Below are 19,763 nucleotides of genomic sequence, written 5' to 3' on the forward strand. Positions count from 1 at the left end.
CACATTTTATTGGCAGAAAGGATCCTAAAATGATTGTTTTATGTACTTTTACTCTGCAGAAGTACCAGCGGAGAAGGAAGTATTCCTTATGTGCCGTGTTCCACAGTGCCTGTATGCTTCAGGAGCCTGGAGAACCTATTCAGTTTGAGGTCAGCATTGGAAACTATGGAAATAAACTGGACTCCACATGCAAACCTCTGGCCTCCACCACTCAGTATAGCTGTGCTGTGTTTGATGGTGAGATTCTAAACAGATACAAATAGTCCAAACATGAGGCACTTGAGACCTGCATTATTTTGCTCGTAATTTCTTGTGTTTCTCCACAGGAAATCACTATTATTACTTGCCCTGGGCTGATTCTAAGCCTGTTGTTATCCTCACATCTTTCTGGGAGGACATAAATCACCGCTTGGATGCAGTGAACATCATTCTCTACATTTCTGACCGACTGGTACAATTTTAATGCATTTTAATGCCATTGAGAAAACAAATAAATGATTCAGAGCAGTCACATATTTTGTATGTGCCTCTTTCTTTAGCAATCCAACATTGTCTCTCTGAAGACGGCGCTCCTGGCTAAAGTGTCTGACTCTCGCCTAGCTGAGATTTGGCTGAGACTTATCACCCAACTCATCGATGACCTTTCCAGGTAAATGCCAGAGGGTAAACTTTCTTATCTTCTTCTGTTTTATTACTTAGAATTGCCCTTGGAACAGTGTTGAACTAGACAACAAAATAACTAAAGAAAATGTCTGTTGACAGGATTCCTTTTTATTTTGTCAATAATAGTAATAAAGACATTACGAAATAGATGCACTGCAATGATAATTAAATAATGTTAAGGTTACAAAAACCAAAAACTGACTAAAACAACAAAAAGTCAAATGTAAAAATGTGAAAATGAACACTGCCTTGTGACTAACTTTCTTTGCTTACCATGTCAGACATGTGACTTGAATCTTGTTGCTATTAGTTACCATTTACCAGATTTGGAGGGTAAGCCGAATATGACAGCGCTTGATATTCAGATCAAGAATCTGCGTGACAAAACCATGGCCAGTGTCAAAGAGGCGGCCATTCGCATGAGGGAGGAGGCTGTTGATGTTAGAGCCACAATGCCTGATATAGAGGACTGGCTGGAGCGACTACAGCAGATCACAGAGGAGGTTTGGCATTGCCTCATTAAATACTAATCTTTTATGACTGAGAACTAAGAGAATGTTATACATATCCAAAAGACATCAGAACATCAGAAGCCCTTGAACATCCATGTTTGTTTAAATTCACAATACAGCCTCAGAACGGTATGCCTGATGTTATCATATGGATGCTGAGAGGAGAGAAACGTGTGGCCTATGCCCGAGTCCCAGCCAATCAGGTTCTCTACTCCACCCATAGTGAGCAGGCCGTTGGCAAGTACTGTGGCAGGACGCAAAGCATCTTTATGCAGGTAAAAAGGATCTTGATTTTGAAATTGAAAGTTTGATTGGTGCCACAACATGACATGACATGTCTATATCCATGAATCTTTTATTATTTAACATATATATGTATAATATTTATATATGTATAAAATAATGTTGCTGATAAACCTTTCTTTCTGCGAGTTTTTTACCATTTTTAATCACAATTGTAATTTTTAAATGTCATAAATTATCATAACATGTCATAATTATGTCATAAAACATTTAATAATTTGTATTATTAATTATTATGTATAATTAAAAAAGTATAATAATAGAACATAAATAATAATTTTTAATTAAAGCAAAGACTTTCCAATCTTCTAACTTTTATACATTTTCCAGTATTTTTTGGTAGACATGCTGTAAGAATAAAACTGTAGCTACACTGTCGTTCATAAGTTTGGGATCAGCAAGATATTTATTGTTTTTAAAAAAAGTTTTTTATGCTCATCAAGGCTGTGTTTATTTGATTAAAAATACAGGAAAAATTTATATTGTGAAATATTATTACAATGTAAAATAATATTTTTCTATTTTAATATACATTAAAATTGTATTTATTCCTGTGATCAAAGCTGAATTTTGTTCAGTGCCACATGATCTTTCAGAAATCATTCTAATACGCTGATTTCTTATCAATGTTAAAAACACTTGTGCTGCTTAATATTTAGTTGAAACTTGTTATACTTTTTTCAGGATTCTTTGATGAATAAAAAGTTAAAAACTTTTTTCTAACAATATACACTACTGTTTAAAAGTTTGGGGTCAGTCAATTTTTATTCTTGATTTTTTTTTAAAGAAATTAATACTTTTATTCACTAATGATGTGTTAAATTGATAAAGAGTGATAGCGAAGACTTATATTTTGAATAAAGGCTGTACTTTTTAACTTTTTATTCATTAAAGAATGCTAAGCATCACCAGTTCAAAAATATTTGTGTTGCCTTTTAATATAGATAATTCTAATAATAAATCAGCATATTAGAATTGTGTGACACTTTAGACTGGTATTACTGATGAAAATTCTGCTTTGCATCACAGGTACATTTGAAAGTATATTAAAATAGAAGCCATTACTTTATATTGTAATAACATTTCACAATATTGCTGTTTTTTCTGTATTTTTGATTAAATAAATGCAGCCTTGATGAGCATAAATATTTGACATATGAGAAAAATTTTTATGAAGTCATGAGAGTAATGTGTCAAACCCTGGGTTGCCAGGTTTTCACAACAAATCCCAGCCATGCTACTCAAAACTAGCCCAATGGTGTTTGGAGGGGGGTTCCCTATTAAAAATAGCATTCCGTGAGATAAAATACACATTTTTTTTTGTCAGGGTAAATTCATATTTCAAGAGCTAAATGTGAAGTTATTGGGGTCACTTCAAAAACAACCCACAGCAACAAAGTAGCCCAATTCTGCGGGAAAACCACTAACCTGGCAACATTGCCTAGCAGTTACGCAAATGCAGGCCATACTAGTTTCTGTCCAGCTCAATTTTTCAAGTCCCATTCTCTAATTATTTCCTAATAAATTAATACAATAATCCAAATTTAATAAAAAAAAAAAAAAGATTAAATGTACACTTGTTGTTTTCAGTACCCTATGGACAAAAACAAAGGTCTCAAGATCCCTGTGCAGCTGCGTGTGAACATGTGGCTGGGTCTGTCTGCACATGAGAAGAATTTCAACAGCTTTGCAGAGGGAACATTCAGTGTGTATGCAGAGATGGTTAGTAAATGTGGACACTGAAGTGAAACCTATATAATATTGGAACTTCTTGTGGTCTGTTGAGTGGAACTTCCCTTAGCAACATTATGACGACCCTTTTTGTTCTTCTGTGTCAGTACGAGAATCAGGCTCAGGTTTTTGGGAAGTGGGGAACCACAGGTCTGGTTGGCCGCCATAAGTTTTCAGATGTGACAGGAAAAGTAAAACTGAAGCAGGAACGATTCATGCCACCCCGGAGCTGGGAGTGGGAAGGAGATTGGTTCGTTGACCCCGAGCGCTGGTAAGCCGCATATATGAAACCATATTTTCAATATGAATTTCTTTTGGTATGATTAGTGTGGTTATTGAACTTTACTTTTTAGCACCCACTCTTTTAGCTTAAACTACACTGCACTGCAAAAAAATAAATAAATCTGTATCTACACTGCAGTTCAAAAGTAAAGTGGGTTAGAGTCCATTTAGTTCTGTCTAGCACACAATCAGAGGAAATTGTGGTAGTTGGCATACAGCCGTAGTCAGCCCTGCTGTAACATAAACATAGTCTCTCTGCCAGGCTTTCTCTGTTATGTGTTTATATAATCAGCTCATTTTTTACTCTTCTGGGCCTCTTACACTGACCCCACTCCCTACCCTGTACAAAGTCATGGCCTTGGCTCAGTGTTGGCTTAACTGTTTAGTGTGTGTTGAAATAAATGTGTCGCTAACACCTCAGCTGTGTGTTCTGTGCTTTTCTCAGTCTTCTTACAGAGGCTGACGCAGGGCATTCTGAATTTACTGATGAGGTCTACCAAAACGAAACTCGCTTCCCTGGTGGAGAATGGAAACCTGCCGCTGAACCTTTCACTGATGTGGTGAGTCAAGGAGAAAGAGCCACATTTAATGTAACATTCAGCATATAGGCAATCTGAATTCTGAAGCACAATAAAAGTATCTTGAATTTTTTTAGAACAGCCATATGCCATATGATAGCTTTATATGATGAACATCTGGGTAAGTTCATGAAATAAGCAGTGGTGAATGATTCATTAATGAGTTATTGATTCTGTTTAATGAATCAGTTTATCTGGTTCTGATTCATCAATTCATATTTTGTGTGACTGATCAGTTTAAAGCAATTCTCGAGTCAATGTCCCACAGAGTGGAAGATTATTCAGCAAATAACAATTAATTTAAATTTTAGTTTGTTCGTCACACCAAACTGTTGTACTTATGGCTTTAGAATACTTTTTATGATACTTTCATGCTCTTTGTGTACTTGAAATGCTCTTGAAATGATTCAAAATGTCACATTTCTCAATTGAAGTTATTCATGTTTGGAGAAATATGAGAGTAAACAATGATAGAATTGTTGTTTTTGGATGAATGACCACTTCAAGTATTGAATGATGGGATTTGTTCTGTGCAGAACGGAGAGAAGGCCCAGAACCCTCAAGAGATTGAGTGTCCTCCTGGATGGATTTGGGAAGATGACTGGAATTTCGACAGCAACAGGGCAGTGGATGAGAAAGGTCAGCATTCTTTTTTAAACATTGATAATAATAATAAATGTTTCTTGAGCACTAAATCAGCATATCGTAATTATTTCTGAAGGATCATGTGACACTGAACACTGGAGTAATGACTTTAAGCTTTGTCATCAAAGGATTAAATGATTAAATGACATTTTAAAATACAATGTAATAGAAATTACAATGTATTTTAAAACTATTTCAAATGGTAAAAAAAAATATTTCACAACATTACTGTTTTTCTGCATCGATGAACTGCACTGCCATTCTAAAGTTTGGGATCAGTCAGATTTTTTAATATCTAAATAAGTTTATGTTCATCAAGGCTGTATCTATTTGATCAAAAATACAGTTTTTTTTTATCAAATATTATTGCAATTTAAAATATCAGTTTTCTATTTTAATATAATTTAAAATATAATTTATTCTTGTAAAGCAATAAAAGCTGAATTTTCAGAATCCAATGTTCAGTGTCACATGATCCTTCAGAAATCATTCTAATATGCTGATTTATAATTAATGCTTTGATAAATAAAATGCTAAAAAGAACATTGTTATTCAAAGTAGAAATTTTGTTACAATATATCCTACTATTCAGAATTTATATAAATTTTTATAAATTAATATTTTATTCAGGAGGGATGTATTAAAAAGATAAAAAGTGGTAGTAAAGACTTATATTGTTAGAAAAGATTTCTATTTTGAATGAAGGCTGTTCTTTTGAACTTTTTATTCATTAAATAATCAAAGAAAAAAGTATCACAGGTTCCAAGTTAGGTTACAGGTTACAGTTTCTACACTGATGATAAATCATCATATTAGAATGATTTTTGAAGGATCATGTGACACTGAAGACTGGAGTAATGGCTTATGAAAATTCAGCACTTCGTCACAGAAATAACTTATAATAAATATAATTATAATAAATTATAAGTATTACAAAATAGGAAACCAATATCAGAAATTTCAATAATATTTCACAACATTGCTGTTTTTTATAGTTTTGATCAAATAAATACAGCCTTGATAAGCCGTAAGAAACTCCATTAAAAAATATTACTGATTCCAAACTTTTGAATGGCAGTGTACATTGGTGAGGATATGATTTAATACTTCAACATCTGTTTTACCATTGTTTGTGTTGAATGCCAGGATGGGAATATGGTGTCACCATTCCTCCTGATGATAAACCCAGGTCCTGGGGTGCTGCTGAGAAAATGTACCACATCCATCGGAGGAAAAGACTGGTCCGACCCCGCAGGAAGATATCAGACACACCCACTATAGAGGTGACAACTCCTCACTACCATTAGGCTACTTTCTGCTTTGTAACCCTGGACCACAAAACCAGTCTTTAGTATCAATAGCCAAAAATACATAGTATGGGTCAAAATAATACATTTTTCTTTTATGCCAAAAATCATTAGGATATTAAGTAAAGATCATGTTCCATGAAGATATTTTGTAAATTTCATACCATAATTATATCAAAACTTCATTTATAATTAGTAATATGCATTGCTAAGAACTTTGAACATTGTATCTCAACCAAATATTGTCCTATCCTAATAAACCATACATCAATGGAAAGCTTATTCAGCTTTGTAAAAATGTTTCAAAATATTGGCCCTTATGACTGGCTTTGTGGTCCAGGGTCACATTTGTTGTTTGTCATTTTTCTGATTTGCGCCATGTTAACTTGCACTTCTGATTGAGTATTTGTGAAAATCAAAGTCTGTAATTTGTAATATCAATGTTTTCACAACAGAAGAAAGACATGGGTGACGGCTGGGAATACTCGTCTCTGATTGGGTGGAAGTTCCACAGGAAGGAGCGTTCCTCGGACACATTCCGCCGCAGACGCTGGAGGAGGAAAATGGCACCAGCTGAACGTGTGGGCGCATCGGCTATCTTTAACCTGGAAGGGGCTTTGGTTAGTCTGTTTACTGTCCTGAATGACTATCAGTAGAAAACAACATTTGTTATTTGAAATAGATTCCGTTTTGGATAGGGGACAACCTTGGATATTTATTTGTTCATTTATTTGTCCCTGACACAGGATTATTGTTTGTTTCTGAATCATTCCTGTGGTTGTAGTTTAATGTCTGAAAATATTAAAAATGACTTATTTTATGTAGAACTTAATTTTGAAGGATGTTCAACTTTTTAAAAAGGCGCCCCTTCCTAATGTATTTTTATTTGCTCTTAGGGAATAGATGATGATGAGAAAGGAAGCAAAAAGGACACGACTAAACTCTTTGGTGCCAACACACCCACTGTGTTTTGCAGATTTGACAGTGAGTAATGTTTATTCATGCCTGCTGATTAAAGGACTCCTTCTAAATTCCTTACACTGATTATATCTTTGAGACTAACACACCCCACCTCTTCCCAACAATCTGCACAAAACAACAACAAGGACAGTTAGAGAGCCAATAGAAATCCTGAGTGGTGCTGATTAATGAGATTATTATACAAACTTCACTAGGAAGAGGAAACACCAAACACCTAGCTGTGCTACCAATTTTAAATAGTTACACTACTGTTCATAATAAGTTCAGCATCAGTATTCCAGTCTTAAGTGTCACATGATCATTCAGAAATCATATGCTGATTTGGTGATTAAGAAACATTTTTATCACTGTTTCAGAGTCGTTCGTCTACCATCTCAGAGTCTATGTATATCAGGCCAAGAATCTTCTGCCTATGGACAAAGACAGCTTTTCTGGTGAGGAATATTTCATCCACCTCACACATTTTTTTATTTGTAAATATTGACTGACTGATATTTTGTTTTTACAGATCCCTATGTGCATGTGTCATTCATGCATGTCAGCAAAACAACAGAGATCATCAAGTCTAGTCTTAACCCCACATGGGACCAAACCCTTATTTTTGATGACATTGAAATCTACGGAGACCCTCAGACCATCTCTCATAACCCACCCAGTGTCGTTCTGGAAGTTTATGACAGTGACCAAGTGGTATGACTCTCTGTTAATCCAAACTGTGGCCTTCAGGGAGTCTTCAAAAACCACTGAATGTTTTGATTTTGATCCATGGATGTGTTGCAGGGAAAGGATGAGCCGATGGGCAGATGCACATGTCCTCCAGTAGTGAAGCTGAACCCTGCCAAAGCATTAACACCTAAACTCCTTTGGTTCCCCATCACCATGAAGGGACGAAATGCAGGAGAAATGCTGGTAGCAGCGGAGCTCTTGCTTAAAGATAAGGTTGTTATTACTCTTACTTGTCGTGTGTTATTATTTTTCTCCCACTACACATCAGTTTCATTTTAGTATTATTTAGATTTTATTATAGTTTTATTAATATTTTCAATTAGCTTTTAATTTTAGACTTTCGGGTTTCCTTTTAATCTTAGTTTGTGCTTTTGTCATTTTTATTATTTTTAGTTTTATTTTAATAAAAGTCAAAAGTTCACATACACCTTGCAGAATCTGCAAAATGTTAATTATTTTACCAAAATAAGAGAGATCATACAAAATGCATGTTATTTTTTATTTAGTACTGACCTGAATAAGATATTTCACATAAAAGACGTTTACATATAGTCCACAAGAGAAAATAATAGTTGAATTTATAAAAATTACCCTGTTCAAAAGTTTACATACACTTGATTCATGATACTGTGTTGTTACCTGAATGATCCACAGCTGTGTTTTTTTTTTTTGTTTGTTTGTTTGTTTAATGATAGATCTGTGTCCTGAACAGTTAAACTGCCCATTGTTCTTCAGAGAAATGTTTCAGGTCCCTCAAATTCTTTGGTTCTTCATCAATGACTGTATGATTTTGAGATCCATCTGAGGACACTAAGGACACCTGAGGAACTCATATGCAACTACTGAAAGTTCAAACGCTCACTAAAGCTCCAGTAGGAAAAACGATGCATTAATTTGAAGATCAGGGTAAATTTAACTTATTTTGTCTTCTTTAATATATGTAAGTAGCTTCTGAAGGGCAGTACTTAATAAAAATATGATATTTAGGCAAAGTAAGTAAAGTGTACACATCTTCATTCTGTTCAAAAGTTTTCACCCCAGCCTATAATACATTGTTTTTCCATTTAAAGAATCAGAGAGCTTGAACCTTCAGTAATAGTGGCATATGAGTCCCTCAGTTGTCCTCAGTGTGAAAAGATGGATCTCAAAATCATAGTCATTGTTGGAAAGGGTTCAAATACGCAAAAAAGCTGAAAAAACAAAGAATCTGGGGGATTCTGAAAGGTGTATGTAAACTTCTGACTTCAACTGTAAATATAAGTTTAGCAGACAACTCACCGTCATCTGTCCTTATATAGTTGCTAATTTAAATACTGTTTGTATCATAGGATTGTCTGCAGTTTAGAATTTTTTGTCTGTAGTCAGTATGTATTGTGAAAATTGAGGAAATACAAAACTGGACACTAGCAGTTTTACCCAATGACCCAACTGTTGTTGCCATTAGCATGTCTCTTAACCACCGCATTATTAGCATTTGCTTATCCACTATGCTGTTCATTGTTGACCTCAGGCAAATGACGTTAACCTTCCTCTGGTCCCACCTCGGAGAAGTGAGAATCTGTACATGGTTCCTCAGGGAATCAGGCCTGTGGTGCAGCTCACCGCAGTCGAGGTAATGTAGTCATCTTTACGAATAATGCAATGAAACCAAACAAAATTACTGCCTGTGTCTCATACTGTGTGTTTTGACAGTTCCTGGCCTGGGGTTTAAGAAACATGAAGGCATATCAGCTGGCTGCAGTGTCTTCCCCCAGCCTTATAGTTGAATGTGGAGGGCAGACTGTTCAAACTGGCATCATCAAAAACATCAAGAAAAATCCTAACTTCCCTGGATCTGTCCTGTTCCTCAAAGTGGTACAGCACCTCCTTAACCTAAAGAAATAGCTTCTGCTAACTTAAAAAAAAAAAAAAAAAAAATCAGCACTGCTGAAATGTCTGTGTATACAAAACAAATGATAGAAGGATTTTTGCCACATGTGACGTTCAGTTCTATTTCCAGCTTTTCTCATGAACAGGATGGTCCACAATGCTAATTAGTGGTGTTTGCTAAGGCAAGCTGTGCTGTTGCTCATTTTATCGGTTAGAGATTTGAATAAACTTTGTTGCGTAATTCATCCCACACCCTTTGTGCTGCAGAAATAAATGTAAACAGAAATTATGAGGTGTATTGTTGTTATCTATAGATCTGCTATATTTACAAATGTGACCCTGGACCACAAAACTAGTCTTAAGTAGCTTAAGTAGTATTTCTACCAATTGCCCAAAATACACTGTATGGGTCAAAATTACAGATTTTTCTTTTATGCCAAACATCATCAGGATATTAAGTAAAGATTATGTTCCATGAAAATATTTTGTACATTTTCTACTGTAAATATGTCAAAACCTAATTTTTGCTTGGCAATATGCATTGCTAAGAACTTAATTTGGACATCTTTAAAGGCGATTTTCTCAATATTCCGATTTTTTTGCACTCTCAGATTTCAGATTTTCAAATAGTTGTATCTCGGCCAAATGTTGTCTTATCCTAACAAACCATACATTGATGGAAAGTAATGTATAAATGACTGGTTTTGTGGTCCAGGGTCACAAATGATAAAATGGGCTATAAACAAACCCTTATAGACTAAGACTACTACTTTAGGAGGAATTTAGAGTGGGCTTTATGTGATATAAGCCAGGAACCACCAAGCCATCATCTAGCAACCATCCAGAACATTATAGCAATCCAGAACAACTCAGAACACACTAGGACTGTGACCTCAAGTCTAAAATCGTACTTTATAAAAGACCATAAGCCCTAAGATTCTAGATTATATACTAAATCTGACCCGCTTCCAGATTTAAGCATGTTTTTGATTCTTATACATACAGTGAAAATAAAACAACAAAATATTACTAAGTAGTTGTGTTTGTTGGTTTTGGACAAGTAGAATCCTAACAATCTATTTCTCTCTTCAGCTTCTCCCTAAAGATGAGATATACACTCCACCAATTGTCCTCAAAGTTATTGACCATAGGCCCTTTGGTCGAAAACCAGTCGTTGGACAGTGTACTATAAACTCCCTGGAAGAGTTCAGATGTGATCCTTTCATAACCACCACTGAAGTGGCTATGTCTGCCAAGGGTAACATTTTTTTTTAAAATTGATTTAAATAAGAAGTATATATATACACTGCTGCTCATCGAGGCTGCATTTATTTGATCAAAAATACAGAAAAAAAATTAATATTGTGAAATATTATTGAAATTTCTAATATTGGTTTCCTATTTTAATATACTTTAAAATATCATTTATTTCTGTGATGCAGCTCTGAATTTTCATCAGCCATACTCCAGTCATAAGTGTCACATGATCCTTCAGGAATCATTCTAATATGACGATTTTTATCAGTGTTGAAACTTTTGTGCTGCTTAATATTTTTTGGAACCTGTGAAACTTTTTTTCTTTGATTCTTTAAAGAATAAAAAGTGAAATGAACAGCAATTAGTCAAAATAGAAAAGTCAATAGAAAGTCATTACTATCACTTTCTATCCATTTAACACTTCCTTGCTGAATAAAAGTATTCATTTCTTTAAAGTGCCCCTATTATGCCATTTTAAAGGTAGTTAATATTGTTGTAATAGTCTCTTAAAACAGGCTTACATGTATGCAAGTTCAAAAAACACTTTAGTTTTCTCCAAAATTAGATTTATTTTTAACCCGTTTCTAAATGATTCGTAAATGACTCGTTTGAAGCAGTTCGAAGAATCAGTCTCTCTAAACCCCTCCTTTCAGTGAGCCCTCACTGCTGTGATTGGTCAGATGGTGCAGTCCTTTTGGATTGGTCTACCGCTACAGCGCAAAACGAAACGCCCATTGGCATAACTGAATGACAGCTGCGGAGACCTGTTAATGCATAGAAAAGATAGCCTCGATTTTACCCTATCAATTCGAGCCGGAGTCTGACGATGAAACTGTTGAAGTGGCACATTGACAAGAAACTGTTTTGCAAGCACGACCGGAGCAGGACGTTTCTCAGTGGGTGTCATATGTTAACTGTGGAAAGTGCTTGCAATTTGCTTTTGTAAGCGAACCGGACACATCTCTACGTTGTGAACTTCAACACTGTACAATCCATAACACTGCGTTAAGCCATCGTTTATCATTATCATTACTTAAACTAATAAGGCAGACAGACAGTCAAGCTGCATCAATCACAAGACTTTTTAGACTACATTGCACTCACAGCTGAACAAAAGAACTACAGAAACGCAAGTTAGCCGGTTACCAAGACATGTGCGGGGTTGTTACACACCATAACGTACACAAAGACGTATTTTGAACGATCGCTAGAAAATACAATTATTAATCATACTTACAGGTAGAAGTTCAGAGGAGCAAGCCGGTCCAAATAAACTGGGCACTGATCCATTTTTTAAAACCAAGCATTTGGTGAATCTCGCGTTGTAATGTTACTCCCCAAGATTGGAAAAGCAGTCATCAGTAAAATGACGCGAACACAACACAAGATTGGCATTGGACTGCTGAGGTGTTGAAAAAATTAATGTTAACCACTCATTCTTGATAGTTTCATCTTTCGGAAGGGCATGTAAAACAAATTCACTCTCACAGCGCAGGGCGTCTTCTTGACATGATGTAATCCACGTGAAAATGGTAGGCCTACTGTTTGTGGGCGGGCAAGTTGTTCGCGAAATTGAACGTGGGCGGACATTACGCAAATGTGTAGCTCGTGACGTGTGGCCGTTACAGAAAAAAGATTCGAATTGCTGACGACTCGTTTAGGCGAATGTGAGCCGACTCTTTTTTTTGTTAGACAAAAACTTTATTTATAGTGCACTGTCGGCGTCACAACTTTGCAGATAGTTTATGTTCACATACAGCTACATGACACACTACATGAAATATCATATTTGAAAAGGCATAATAGGGGCACTTTAAGGGAAAAAAAGACAGAAAGAATTGACTGACCCCAAATTTTTGAATAGTAGTGTATATTGTAAAAAGTATCACAGGTCCCAAACAATATTAAGCAGCACAACTGTTTTCAACATTGATTATAAATCAGCATATTATAGTGATATAATAACATTTTTATAACAGAAATCATTCTAATATGTTGACACGTATAATTCATGTGTTTCAGTGGCCATGATGGCATCAGCTCCCAGAGATGTTATCATTGATATGGGGGACAGAATGCCCATGCCGTCCAAACAGGTACAGTGAACAGATCTGAAAGACTAATTGTTTTCAGCATAATTTCATTTATTTGTAAACCTTATGGTAATTACTTCACATCTTCTTTTTTATTACTACCCATTTGTGGTTTCTCACTACCAACAGAAAAATAATAATCAGCCTTTTCTGTTGTTATATAACAGTCTGGAAACTACACTGTTATAGCGCAAATAGCTGCAGACAGATTGTTACAGCATCTTAGAGCCAAACTCACTTCTATTATACCACAACCTATTGTAGGAAGAGGATACGGTAGACTGGTGGAGCAAATTCTATGCCTCCATTAACGAGCATGAAAAATGCGGCCCGTATCTCCAGAAAGGATATGACACCTTAACAGTAAGTTCACTTACCCGATCTTACCATCCTGTGTGGATGTTTGCATCCTGCTTATGTTTCAAAGCAGATAAGGTATAACCATTGTTATTGCACAGTGTTAAAGTATGTGTCTGTTTCAGGTTTATAACACTGAGCTTGAGGCAGTCCCAGAATTCAGAGGGCTGACAGACTTCTGCACTACATTCAAGTTACAGAGGGGCAAAACTGAGGATGAGGAAGAAGACCCCTCAGTGGTGGGAGAGTTCAAGGCAAGTCCATGCCAGTCAGCTATGCACTGAACTTCCTTTGGTTTTGAATTAAGTGACTTTTTTATAAGGGGTAGTGGTTTCCTTGTCATGAAAAATCTGGGCTGCTAACACAAAGGTTGTTGGTTTAGTCCAAGTAGGGGAGGCTTATCACTATCGTGATCTTGTGCGAGGCATTTAATCTCAGATTGCTTAGAAAGAACTAGTGTTGATACAAGGCAGGTTTCCAAATTCCAAATGTATACACTGAGAAAAGTTGGAGAGAAATTGGACGCGCACAAATAAATAAATAAATAAAAGAGTATATGTTATATTAGACTGCCATCTAGTGGTAGACATCTAACCAAGCCAATTTTACTTGATGTGATATTATGACTATATTCGCAGGGGTCGTTTCGAGTTTATCCCTTGTCAGATGACCCAAATGTCTCAGACCCACCTCGACAGTTCAGAGAGCTGCCTGAGAGCTGTCCTCAAGAGTGCCTGGTCAGAATCTACATCATACGCTGCCTTGACCTGCAACCCAAAGACAACAATGGCATGGTGAGTTCTGTATATAGTAAGTTCAATAAAAGTACAACAATAAAAGAATTTGATGGAAGCATCACATTTTACATTTTTGTAACATGTACATTTGCTTTATTTGTGAAGTGTGATCCTTACATAAAGATTTCTCTGGGGAAGAAAACGATTGATGACAGAGATCACTACAGACCAAATACTTTAAATCCAGAATTTGGAAGGTGAGAATCTGAATAGTGATGCATTTACATACAGATATGTGACCCTGGACCACAAAACCAGTCATAAGGTTAAATTTTACAAAACTGAGATATATACATCATATGAAAGCTCAATAATGTTTCTATTGATGTATAGTTTGTTAGGATAGGACAATATTTGGCCGAGATACATCTATTTGAAAATCTGGAATCTAAGAGTGCAAAAAAATCAAAATACTGAGAAAATCACCTTTAAAGTTGTCCAAATTAAGTTCTTAACAATGCATATTACTAATCAAAAATTACATTTTGATAGGTTTACAGTAGGAATTTTACAAAAATCTTAATGTAACATGATCTTTACTTAATTTCCTAATGATTTTGACATAAAAGAAAAAAACATAATTTTGACCCATACTATGTATTTTTGGCTATTGCTACAAATATACCCCAGCTACTTAAGACTGGTTTTGTGGTCCAGGGTCACATGTGTATTTGTGATTTTTCTGTTGAGATTTTTTTTAAATATATTCACAGAGTGTTTGAACTGAGTTGCTACATTCCACAAGACAAGGACTTGAAGATTTGCATCTATGATTATGACCTGCTTAGCTCTGATGAGAAGGTTGGGGAAACAGTCATAGATCTTGAGAATCGACTTCTTTCTCGGTTTGGCTCACATTGTGGAATCCCAAAATCTTACTGTGTGTAAGTGTTTATCTCACTAGCGGCCACTTTTTCACATCCACTACCAGTCAAACGTTTTTAAGGTTTTTCATGTTTTTATTCCTGTGATCAAAGCTAAATTGTCAGCATCAATACTCCAGTCTTTAGTGTCAAATGATCCTTCAGAAATCATTCTAATATTCTGATTTGCTGTTATCAATATTTAAAACAGTTGAGTACTTTTTTTCAGGATTTTTTGATGAATAGAAAAATCCAAAGAAAGACTATACAATTTAAAAGCCTGGAGTCAGTGTTGTTTTACTTTATTTGTTTATTTTGAGAAAGAAACTGTAGAAATTATTACTTTTATTAAACAAGGATGCGCTAAATAATCAAAAGTGATGATAAAGACATTTATAGTGTTACAAAAGATTTCTATTTCAGATAAATGCTGTTCTTCTGAACTTTCTATTCATCAAAGAAACCTGAAAAAATTCTACTCAGATGTTTTCAACATAATTATTATAAGAAATGTTTTTTGAGCAGCAAATCAGAATATTAGAATTATTTCTGAAGAATTATGTGACTGGAGTAATGATGCTAAAATATCAGCATTGAAATCACAGGGGAAAATTACATTTTCAAATATATTCAAATAGAAAACAGTTATTTTAAATAGTAAAAACATTTTTTAATTACTTTTTTGCTGTACTTTGGATCAAATAAATCCAGGCTTGGTGAGCAAAAGAGACTTCTTTAAAAAAACATTAGAAATCTTACTGTTCAAAAAGCAGTTTTGTCATCTAGTTCACTGGTACTAGACATATTTATGTACTTAGTGATATTTCAAATATGTTTGGAAAAGATCTGGAGTGAACCAGTGGAGGGACCAGCTCAAACCATCTCAGATCCTACAGAATCTGGCCAGGATGAAAGGAGTTCCTGCTCCTCAAATCGCAGATGACGGAAGTTTCCTGTCATTTGGAGGACGGGAATACAGGCTAGATGAACTAGGTATGATTATTCAAATTATTAGACCTTGTTTTGATCTCAACATCGTGCACACAACTACTGTTCAAATGTTTGGCTCAATAAGATTTTTGAAAGAAATTTGATAGACTACTTTAAACTTATTTTGAGAAAGTATGTATTAAATTGATCAAAAGTGACAGTAAAGACATTTGTCATGTAACAAAAGATTTATATTGTAAATAAATATATTCTATTTCAAAATATTTTAAAATAAGTTTTAAATAATGATGTTCTTTATATTTCTATTCAAAAAATGTAAAGATTTCTAAAGGATCAATTGACATGTCATCAGCTTTGCCATGAGTGTAAGAGACGTCTTTCAAAACGTAAAATAAAAAAATCAAACCCCAAACTTTTTGAACAGTAGTCTGAATATGACCTTAAGAATCCCTTATGTAGCAAATAACGGTACACGTTGTTGTTATTGTACTTTAATCTGATTCTGCACAACTGTACATGATGTATGTTTGTTTCTACTTTGGTGTGAAACTTGTAGCACCATATATTGCTAAACAAGCATTTTATAATACAGTGACTAAGCAGTAAAAACACAAATGGATATAACTTTGCCCATAGAGGCCAATAAAACCATCCATCCACATCTGGGTCCACCTAAGGAGCGAATCTGCTCGCATGTGTTGAGGAGGCAAGGGCTCGTCCCAGAGTATGTGGAGACCAGGACCCTGTACAGCACTTACCAGCCCACTCTCTCTCAAGTCAGTCCCCACATCCTCAGCTTTTCTGATATGTACTCATAAACTATGCATTGGCTTAACTAGAAATCCTTTTTGTGCCGCTATGTCCATTTTGTATTTACAGGGCAAAATCCAGATGTGGGTTGAAATATTCCCCAAAAGCCTTGGTATTCCAGGACCCCTTTGTGACATCACTCCTCGCAAGCCCAAAAAGTACCATCTACTTTACCTAAAAATTGTAAAAAATACTTAGATGTGTGTTGGTGTTATAATGTGTCCCTTTACATTGAAGGTATTTCCTGCGAGCCATCGTTTGGAATACGACCGAAGTCATCCTGGATGAAAAAAGCATCACAGGAGAAAACATGAGTGACATCTATGTGAAAGGGTGATGTGATGATAATAATATTAGCATAGTACTACCGTTTAAATGTTTGGGGTTATTTTATAATATATTAAAATAGAAAACCGTTATTTGAAACTGTAATACTATTTCACAATATTGCAGTTTTTTCTGTATTTTTAAACAAGTATATGCAGCTTTGATGAGCATAAAGAAATACTTTAAAAACATGTTAAAAATCCTGTGGAACACAATATTTTGAACGACAGTGTATTTTGAAAAAAAAAAAACTTTGATTTAGAAAGGATCCATTCAATTTATCAAAAGTGTCAGCATTTCTATGAATTATGGCATAGAAAAAAATGTATCAGGGTTTACACAAAAATATTTATCAGAACAATTGTTTACAATATTGATGATAATAATGAGCATGTTTCTTGAGCACCAAATCAGCATATTAGAATGAATTCTGGATGATCTTGTGACACTGAAGACATAGAAGCGAATGGAAATTCAGCTTTGCATCACAGGAATAAATTGCATTTTCAAAAATCTTAAAATAGATTAAATATACTAAAATCAATCATTTTAAATTGTAATAATATTTCACAATATTACTGTGTTTTTTGCTGAGCATAAAAGTTTATTTTCAAAAACAAAAAAATCATACCTACCCCAAACTTATAAACACTAGTGGATAGGTAGTTATTTAAATTTAATATAATTTATTTATATTTCTTATTGTGTGTATTTATAGGTGGATGCCAGGTATGGAGGAGGACAAGCAGAAAACTGATGTCCATTACAGGTCTCTTGACGGAGATGGAAATTTCAACTGGAGATATGTCTTTGGCTTTGACTATTTGCCAGCAGAACAGCTGTGTCTTGTGTCTAGAAAGGTTAGTGGTTTGAAAAGTGTAAATAAATATTATGTGAAGTGTTTTCATTAATTAATAGTCACAATAAACCATGTGTTTTCATTTCCAGGAACACTTCTGGAATCTTGACAAAACCGACTTCAGGATCCCTCCCAAACTAATCATTCAGATCTGGGACAATGACAAATTCTCTTTGGATGATTACTTAGGTAAATTCTCTTTTTTGAATCAACATACCCAACATTAATTATTTGGATTATTATTATGCATTATTTGGGATTTCCTCAGAAATATTCATGATCATTTTTTTGACAATTGGCTTTCTCAAACAGGCACAGTGGAGTTGGATTTGCTTCACCTCATCCCTCCAGCGAAGACCCCTGAAAAGTGCTCTTTAAGCATGCTAACCCAAACAGGCAAAAACCTCACTCCTACGTCACTCTTCTCCCAGAAATCAGTGAGAGGCTGGTGGCCTTGTGCCATGGAGGAAGATGGCAAAAAAATCCTGGCTGTGAGTGTATTGCAAGCATATTGATAAAACTAATATACATGACGCACAATACAAATGGTAAAGACCAATCTCAATATCTTTGCGGCATTAGGGCAAAGTGGAGATGACACTGGAAGTGATGGAAGAGAAGGAGGCAGAAGAGAGACCAGCTGGGAAAGGAAGAGATGAACCCAACATGAACCCCAAACTAGATCTTCCAAAGTATGAGAATATCAATGTTTGGCCATTCAGTATCATGTTTGATGATAATGTGAGTAAAACTGCATCTTGTAATTTGTTCAAACAGTCGTCCAGACACGTCCTTCCTTTGGTTCACAAATCCATGCAAGACCATGAAGTTCATAATATGGCGCAGATACAAATGGCTCTTCATTGGACTTATTATTCTCATACTAGTGATCCTGTTTTTGGGAATCCTCTTGTATTCCTTCCCTGTAAGTCTTTTCCGAATATTATTATTAGTAAATAAGCAAATTACCTTTTGCATCACTTTTTAAATTTACCCTTTTATTCTTTCAGAACTACATCTCCATGAAAATCGTGAAGCCGTATTGATTGGAAAATGTCAAGATATTGCCGCAGCAACCTGCAGTGGAACAGTCAATAGAGAACCTGCAGAAATTACATTTCATGATTTTCATTTTCCTCTTTTTTCCCCTCTCAGTTACTTGAATGTATGATCTTCTCCAAGTACTATTTTTTTCTTTGTAGTCAACACTGGGTTGGCAGATTACAATGCTGCTAGAAGCTGCGCTATAATTGTTTGATTTTGATCCCTAACTATGTTTATTTTCTTTGTTAATAATATGCAGACAAGATAAGATGCTTATGTTGCAATGTTTTGCTATTGTAGAATTATGGGATTTACCAGATTTTAAGTAAACAATTGTAAGTAACTACATTCAGATGTAACTGCGCTGTTGTTGTTCATTATGCATTAAACAACAGTTTCTTTTAGTCTTGTATCTTGTATAAAATATTAGCATTCGTAATTTCATTAATAACATATGTGACCCTGGACCACAAAACCAGTCTTAAGTAGCAAGGGTATGTTTGTAGCAATAGCCAAAAATACATTGTACATTTACATTTACATTTATTCATTTAGCAGATGCTTTTATCCAAAGCGACTTACAATTGGGGAATACAACAAGCGATTCATCCTAAGGAGGCGGATCGAAGTGGGAAGTGCTTAAAAATACCATATATCAGGTATTGTTAGATGAGTACATGCTAGAAAGAGAAGATCAAGAAAGAGAGGAGAACAAATTTTTTTTATTGGGTCAAATAGTTTCGAAAGAGATGGGTTTTCAGCAGTCGTTTGAAAACTGTTAAGGAGTCAGCATTCCGGATAGGTGTGG

The 19,763-nt window shown here is 35.1% G+C and overlaps 1 protein-coding gene across 1 annotated transcript in view; it reads left to right on the forward strand.

Annotated features, from left to right (window-relative positions):
* The window catches only part of myofl (myoferlin like), a 33,238-nt gene extending 13,879 nt beyond the window's left edge, over positions 1 to 19,359 (forward strand). The window contains exons 20-53 of the mRNA XM_073833908.1: positions 60 to 237; positions 327 to 451; positions 540 to 649; positions 974 to 1,166; positions 1,295 to 1,450; positions 3,069 to 3,200; positions 3,317 to 3,480; positions 3,937 to 4,051; positions 4,606 to 4,708; positions 5,861 to 5,997; positions 6,477 to 6,641; positions 6,918 to 7,005; positions 7,359 to 7,436; positions 7,511 to 7,692; positions 7,783 to 7,941; positions 9,239 to 9,340; positions 9,421 to 9,582; positions 10,690 to 10,855; positions 12,877 to 12,950; positions 13,212 to 13,310; positions 13,430 to 13,558; positions 13,943 to 14,098; positions 14,207 to 14,298; positions 14,815 to 14,985; positions 15,809 to 15,957; positions 16,552 to 16,691; positions 16,795 to 16,883; positions 16,963 to 17,058; positions 17,771 to 17,912; positions 18,001 to 18,100; positions 18,224 to 18,402; positions 18,494 to 18,603; positions 18,689 to 18,836; positions 18,922 to 19,359. Coding sequence (XP_073690009.1) covers positions 60 to 237; positions 327 to 451; positions 540 to 649; positions 974 to 1,166; positions 1,295 to 1,450; positions 3,069 to 3,200; positions 3,317 to 3,480; positions 3,937 to 4,051; positions 4,606 to 4,708; positions 5,861 to 5,997; positions 6,477 to 6,641; positions 6,918 to 7,005; positions 7,359 to 7,436; positions 7,511 to 7,692; positions 7,783 to 7,941; positions 9,239 to 9,340; positions 9,421 to 9,582; positions 10,690 to 10,855; positions 12,877 to 12,950; positions 13,212 to 13,310; positions 13,430 to 13,558; positions 13,943 to 14,098; positions 14,207 to 14,298; positions 14,815 to 14,985; positions 15,809 to 15,957; positions 16,552 to 16,691; positions 16,795 to 16,883; positions 16,963 to 17,058; positions 17,771 to 17,912; positions 18,001 to 18,100; positions 18,224 to 18,402; positions 18,494 to 18,603; positions 18,689 to 18,836; positions 18,922 to 18,957 — 4,425 coding nt within the window. The 3' untranslated portion in view covers positions 18,958 to 19,359. The remainder of the gene's footprint in view (positions 1 to 59; positions 238 to 326; positions 452 to 539; positions 650 to 973; positions 1,167 to 1,294; positions 1,451 to 3,068; positions 3,201 to 3,316; positions 3,481 to 3,936; positions 4,052 to 4,605; positions 4,709 to 5,860; positions 5,998 to 6,476; positions 6,642 to 6,917; positions 7,006 to 7,358; positions 7,437 to 7,510; positions 7,693 to 7,782; positions 7,942 to 9,238; positions 9,341 to 9,420; positions 9,583 to 10,689; positions 10,856 to 12,876; positions 12,951 to 13,211; positions 13,311 to 13,429; positions 13,559 to 13,942; positions 14,099 to 14,206; positions 14,299 to 14,814; positions 14,986 to 15,808; positions 15,958 to 16,551; positions 16,692 to 16,794; positions 16,884 to 16,962; positions 17,059 to 17,770; positions 17,913 to 18,000; positions 18,101 to 18,223; positions 18,403 to 18,493; positions 18,604 to 18,688; positions 18,837 to 18,921) is intronic.
* The last annotated feature ends 404 nt before the right edge of the window (positions 19,360 to 19,763 follow it).

Source organism: Garra rufa, chromosome 2 (genome assembly GCF_049309525.1).
Source record: "Garra rufa chromosome 2, GarRuf1.0, whole genome shotgun sequence".
Classification (NCBI taxonomy): Eukaryota; Metazoa; Chordata; class Actinopteri; order Cypriniformes; family Cyprinidae; genus Garra; species Garra rufa.